General features: G+C 50.5%; 1 protein-coding gene across 1 annotated transcript; it reads left to right on the forward strand.

Annotated features, from left to right (window-relative positions):
- The first annotated feature begins 54 nt into the window (after positions 1–54).
- On the forward strand, positions 55–6,020 carry LOC135392484 (uncharacterized). Its single transcript, XM_064623192.1, has 3 exons — positions 55–322; positions 2,256–2,455; positions 5,510–6,020. Exons 1-3 carry the CDS (start codon positions 205–207, stop codon positions 5,867–5,869), a joined length of 678 nt encoding a protein of 225 aa, XP_064479262.1. The 5' UTR covers positions 55–204; the 3' UTR covers positions 5,870–6,020.
- Positions 6,021–6,927: the final 907 nt, after the last annotated feature.

Raw genomic sequence — 6,927 nt, forward strand, 5'->3', positions numbered from 1 at the left:
TGTCATGAATATCAGCGAATCCATTACGTTATCCACATCCAACTCATTATCCAATCCAAGCTTATCGTATTGAATTCGTGCAGCTTTTGATACATACAGATAAGATACGCTTGTTCGACGTAGATGGTTATAAACATGCAACTTTCAGCAGAAGAGGCGGATAGCAGTGCAGAAGGCGCGCCCAATAAACTACGTCTGTGAGCCATGGAACCGAGGAAGTACGGTATTTGGCGGTTGTCCAACGTTGTAACTGCAGTGTTTTTCATACTCGCCGCTCTCGTTCAGCTAAATGACCCTGATGCTCCAGTGTGGTTTGTGAGTAGTATATGTTGCATGTGCACCATGTGCTTGCATTACACCGAAAACTGAGAGAGCACGTCTTTGCTAGGAATTTCCACCAACACAATTTTAGGCTTGTGACGCTTTTGAGAGGCTGCGGGCTGCGGCGCGAATTTTTGACGCGACCATCACGAATTCCATCCTTCCAAAAGTCAAGAACAAACTATTTTCTTTATCCTTGCGGGACATACATTCGCGGCACACACCACAATCCTCCAGTATACACGCTGCATCAAAGGAAGTCTGTTTACTGCAGGTTACTTGATGTAGTGTGCGCTCCTTTACCCAAGGAACACGAGACGAGAGCAAAAGAAATGGTGTGGCTCGGCGCCACGTTCGTTAGTGCAGGCGCAAATCACATTTGACGAAGCAGTACGTCCTTCGTCGTATAGGCATGTGGGGAATGTGGCCAGTCGTCCCGATTTTGGCGAGACAGGACCCGCTGACCCGCCAGCTTCATTGGAGCAGCGGGTTTTTCACGTTTCTGGCTGAAACGATCCCTGAATGAAAAAAGAAAGTGGCCAAACAAGGATTTTCTACTCCCACATTGCCCAGATCCGGCTCACATCTTTCCACGATCTAGCGAGTGGAATATTATATTACGATATGTTGGACATGGACCTACCGACGGGGGGGGGGGGGGGGGCGTACACCCCCAAGGTCGCTTGTTTAACCGGAATACTACGTTTTGGAACAGTATGTGACATTAGAAAAATGAAAGCGAAATGAAAGTGCAAGCTCAACCAGTTATCGGCGAGATTATTCGTTCATATCCGTACAAGTATGAGAACACAGTAAACGGTATATCTTCAGTAGTCAGATTAAGTATTTAAGTTTATTCGATAAATAAATAACAAAAGTATGGAGAGATTGAATTCAGCACCCGACAAATTTTGCAATACACAAAAGAAAAGAAAACGCGTAACGCACGCGCCCACCAAAATGCACCCAAGCAGCACATATTTGCCCAATATTGGTCCAGTATTTGTCCAAGATGATGCGCGGCTTGGGCAGTCGCGGGGCCACAATTATATACAAAGCAATAACAACATGTGCGCAACATCAACGACATACGCTATACAGCGGCAACAACCACAACATTGGGTCACACACCGACCGTGCATAGAACCTAATACACATATTTCAAAGAACATTGTGCAATAAAATTCAGAAGTGCTGCAAGAGCTGCGTCCCTCTTGTTGTTGGAGGGCCAGAAACCATCAATGAAATGGCGGGGATAAAGCAGCAAAAAAAAAAAAAAAACGCGGACAAGAACAGACACATACACACCATAGGCTCCATTCAATGTGTAGTATTCGCGTGTGTCTGTTTGTTGGTGTCCGCGTTTTTTTGCATATCCCAACGATATGTACCAACTAGCCCATGCAGCCATTCTCGTCCAAGTGAATCATGAATCTGATTTGCTGACTGACAGCCCCCCAAAAGGTCCCGCCTGAGGGTCGGATGAATATGGCCTCATTGGGGAAGGTAACTCGGGTTTCACTGTACTCGGGTATTGACCAACTCGTAAAAATGTAGCCCACTCTCACAGATCCTTCTCGCAGATTAAAAGACGCGGAGGAGGAACAGCCGCTGCCTTGGGAGCCTGGGCGAGGTTGCAACGTCGCGAAAGTGTGCTAGATTTGGCTCCTTATCGAGTCGCCGCGTGTTGCGTTCAAACTGCGTGTCATGGCGCTGACATCATCTAAGTTCGTAGCTAGAGAGCTCCCCGTCATTGGACTCGTACCGCGCTGGAAGGAAATTTGCGCCGAGGCTGAGGGCCCGAAGACGAATTGTCGGCTTAAAAATTTCAAAGAAACAACGCAAAGCACTATCGCGACCAGCGAGCTGCATTTGGGAAACAAGGCGAGGCATCGGGAATTCGGAAGGGACCAGCCAGGACACTGGCGCGTGAGAAACGAGAGGCCAGGGAGACGTCGGCGCGGGGAGGTTGCAAAATCGACTCTGGTGGCCTGAGAGCCGCAACTGCCAACTTCTCGCGCACCCGACATCGCCGTGCAGCCCATGGACCTGGACCAATCAAGAAGCGACCAACCAGATATCTGCACCGAGTGGTTTGGGAGGAGCAGAACGCCGAGGACGCCGAGCATATCAGGTGCGCCGAAAGAGGCTTGCTACGAGCGCGCTAGTGACACCTCCTCCGCAGCCACGTATCCGAACCCCTCGCCGCCCCCCGTACACCTCCCGAATGTTTCGCGAATCCCCTAACGTTTTTCCCTGTGGGCCCCATACAGCGGGGGAACTGTTATTTCAGCTTTAGATAAATGTCACCAATGGTACACGAAGCTGTTACAACGTAACTGCAATAATGCCCGCTTCCTAATTTTGCCCCCCCCCCCCCTCCGTGTGTGCAGTTCCCGATAAACCACTGTCCCCCGCTCTTCGTCGACAACCAGTTTCGGGCACGTGTGCGATAGACTCGACCTGAGTCTCATCAGCTCGTCGCTGATGGTGCATGGTGCTCGAGTGCAGTGGCGTAGCCAGACCTCCAAGGTAGGGGGGGGGGGGGCTCGATACCAAAACTCGCCCTACTCCCCCCCCCCCCCCCCCGCCGCTGATCCTGGGCGCGACAACATACACATACTCGTGCACGCCGCAAAATGCGGTTAAAAAAACAGAACGAAAATAATTGATTTGGACGTGCACTATACGATTACATGTATAGGCTGTCATGTCCAATGAGGTGGTGTCACGAGATTGGAAGGATTTTGAAAAGCTCATACTTTGAAAACCATTCAAGAGTGCTGCTTAGACGCCATGAACTGTAAGAACTTTCGCGATCGTCACACTGTCACCCCCCCCCCCCCATATATATATTATTTTCTCCTCGGATTTGCACGATTTCCGTGGGTCGGTCCGTGGCAGGTAGGGGGGGCTCGAGCCCCCCCTAGCCCCCCCGTGGCTACGCCACTGAGTACAAGTGCGCCGATGAGTGCGATCGGCTGGCCGAGTTCATCAGGGATAGCGGGGCTCACGCTTGACGACGGGCAACAGGTCTCCATGTCGGGTTCCGGGGGGGGGGGGGGGGGGGGCTCGTATCTCGAGGCGCAAACTGTGAAAAGACTCGTCGATAACAACAACGAGGGGGATAGGCGCTGCTTTAGTGGTCATATTTTTATGTTAGCCGGAGCAGCAATCGCCTGGTGCGTACGAAAGCAACGGTCAACAGCCTTGTCAACAGTAGGGGCCGAGTACCTAGCGATATGCGATGCAGCCAGGGAGGTCCTGTGGTTACAACGTTTAGCGCAGGAACTCGGCGCAGAGAACTTCGTACTGGAGCCGCAAACATTGTTCGTCGACAAGAATGGTGCGATAGCAGTAGCGGTGAACCAAGTAACGTCGGAGCGGAATAAGCACACCGAGCTGCGGCATATTTTTCTTCGGGAAAAGATCGAAGAAGGGAAGCTACGACTGGAACACGTAAACACGTCAGCGAACCAAGCGGACGTCATGACGATAGTCTTAAATGGGGTGAAAACCCGGCAAGTCTGCGACGCCATCGGACTCCGAAGTGGCGTGCGGACGACACATTGAGTGCAATGAGCCGTTGTGTGCAACTGTGCACGCCTGGACTGCCGTTTGCAGAGTTCCTTCATGTTCCTGTGTGTGTTTTCGTTCATTTTCGTGTTCGTTGTGTGTTCATTTCCTTCCCACTCATTTTCTCCCGCTCGGGAACCGGTGAAGCAAAGATATCGCATCGGCCAGCACTCCTCACGTGAACAGCTGTGCATATCGCACGCGGAAGCATGCAATCTTCTTTTTCCCCGCTCTTTCGAACGTTGATACGCTACTCAGATGTTTACCGGATGACGAGTTATATAGAATGTTACGTTGTTATCAGTCATACTCATTAAAGACAGCGGCCTCCAGTATTCATCCCAATGGGAAGTGCGATTTTGGCAGTCCACCCCTGTTGTGTCGTCGCTGGGAACGAAGGAGCGCTAAGGAGCGCATGGAGGCTGGTGGTTTGAGAGTAACGCGACAAGGTCTATACGGAACACTACACTCTAAGAAAAAAGGGTGTGAAAAGGCGGTAACTTCTATAGTTATCACCTAGGTCAACATAGCGTCTGATAAAGGGTGTAAAAGCAATTATCATATATCCAAATTGCTACAAAAAGGCGTACGCTCCGCTCGCTCACCGAATGAGAAGCGGTAACCCTATCATTCGTAGGTAGCGGGTATACAGTTTAGGCACAACGTATGCGACAACTATTACCTCCTGAAAGGTGTAACGGCTCCACCCTTTTTTCTGAGAGTGTATACGTTCCACGGACCCGTTCCAAATCCACACGGCCACGATAGGTATGCGAGCGCACTTGTCCTGCGGTCTCATTGGATGCCGCCAATCTTCGCCACCTGGGCATCCCATTCGTTGCTGACAAAGACGGCTCTGTTGTGTTGCGTTTTTCTTCTAAACGGTAGCGCTGCGTGAACTAGTTTTGCTTGCATTAGACTAATTGAAACACGGACTTTCATTTGAGAGCAAGTTGCCCCTTTTGGCCCTTTGCCCCTTTAAAGGCTTCTGCGGCAACGTTGACACACGTCTCGACTTCTTGTCTCTCGAATTGCTACACCTGTTAACACGACGGAATATAGTGGTTTGAGGGTTTACTGTCACCCAGCTACTCGGGAGAACACAGCTCACGAAAACGTTCGGTGGCTGAATACTGGAATCGGCGTATAGGACATACTGCGAAGCTATGGGTGGGTTGGCCACTACTTCAGAGACGTCCCGCTCAGAAATAGTACGGATGGTCAAATGATACTTGGAAGACTCAGCACGAACGCCTTTAACAGCAAATGGGGCTCGGCTCGAGCAAACCAAAGGGGTTGTTCGGTCAAAAATCAGGCAAATGGCACGAGGCTGAGGTCAAAGCATTGCTGGATGAGCCATCGCGACTACCAGCTGGAGGAGCAGCGACGTCGTGTAGCACTTCTTCGGTGGGCACGTCTGCTGGGTGCGACATTGAGACGTTCTCCTCGCCAATAGCTAATGAAACAATAAACTAATTTGTCATTTAGCAGAATGAGATCTGCTACTACTAAATGTGCTAGATGCGGGTTCGTGTCATGTGCGAAAATTTGCGTTCACGGGGCAATGCAATTGCGTGGAGCCCACTGTGATGCTCTGCGTCCCTCCTTTCAGGCCGCATATGCTGGTCCAGCTACACTGAGTGCCTGGGAAGCTTGGGACGCTCATGCTCACAACCGTAGACGGCGTTTTATGGCAGCGGGATTTGGTGTGTTCGCAGCAGCACTGGCCTTGCAGAGCATATGGCTTGCGTGGCAGCTTCCTGGATGTCGCTCCGTCATAGGATGCGAGGAGTCCCGCGAAGCCCTCGGCGCTTCCATGGTGTCTTCTTGGATGTGGCTTCTCTGGAGGCACGGTGGGGAGTCGGTGCACAAGAGCCCGTGGTGCCTGGTGGTTAGCCTCTTGCCCCTCATATTGTGGGCTACACTCATAATAGCTGATGTGCGAGCATTTCTTTGTATACCACTTACATAGTGTCTGTCATCAGACGTGAGGAGAGGTGTGTGTACAGTTTCATCGGTACCCAGTTTACGAGAGCTGACGTAGAAGCACTTAGCTGGCTATTGTGATAACATCGCGAAATAAAACAATGTATGACAGCGAAATAAATTACTATAATATCGTACGGGGGACTTGAGAGGCTTTGTCTCAGGCTCGCTGAAAAGACAGTAGGCAAGGGGCTATCACGTCTTCCTGGCAGTGAGTGTTAGCGGACCGTTGAAAAGTTGGCATCCAAAGTACCGTATCTACCGCACCCAATTAACGGATGAGATGCTGAGTTCTGCATGCTGAATCGGGCGCGACAGAGTAGCTCTTCCGTCACCCCCGGGAAAACAGAGAGTGTTAGGGTGCGTTCCAAAAGCTACTCGAGTCAACTCCTGAGTAGCTCTACCCGAAGCTCCGTTCCAAAACCGGGTCGAGTAACTCGATGACGTCGCTAACTCGATGTAACTCGATGACCCGCGTTCCAAAACAAGGTGGAGTAACCAGAGGGTTAACTCGATTCAACTCTCCTCGGAAGGCCTGTCAGGGAAGGTTCGCTCGAGTAATGACGTCATGCTTTTGTCGTCTGCTCTTTTCCGCGAAAGCGCGGTATCGGAACCAGCTGAACGTTTGGTTGTCGAAAAGCCTCTAGCTCCACGACGGGTTATCAATACACAACTGGACACCGAAATGGCAACACTCTTCCGATGCGGCTTGTGTGACATGGTTTTTGAGGAACAGGCGAACGCCCAAAGACATATGAGCCAGATACATTTCCCAGGACAAAGTGAGTCTCGTTGGCGCGCCTTTGTATTTTGTCTTCCTGTACGTCGCGTTTCCATTATCTATTTAGCATATGTTCACTAACAGCTGCCCTGCAATGTTTATTTGTTTCACTGCCTTGTAGCCACGTGGTCCTTGTAAAGGCAGAGACGTTCAAAACTATATTAGGAGCAAGGGCTGTCACTGACCAGCATTATTATTATTATTACTTTTATGTGCGTGTGTCCGAAATGGGATTTTAAATGGAATATTACTTTTCTTCCTTT

This window comes from Ornithodoros turicata, chromosome 4 (assembly GCF_037126465.1).
Source record: "Ornithodoros turicata isolate Travis chromosome 4, ASM3712646v1, whole genome shotgun sequence".
Classification (NCBI taxonomy): Eukaryota; Metazoa; Arthropoda; class Arachnida; order Ixodida; family Argasidae; genus Ornithodoros; species Ornithodoros turicata.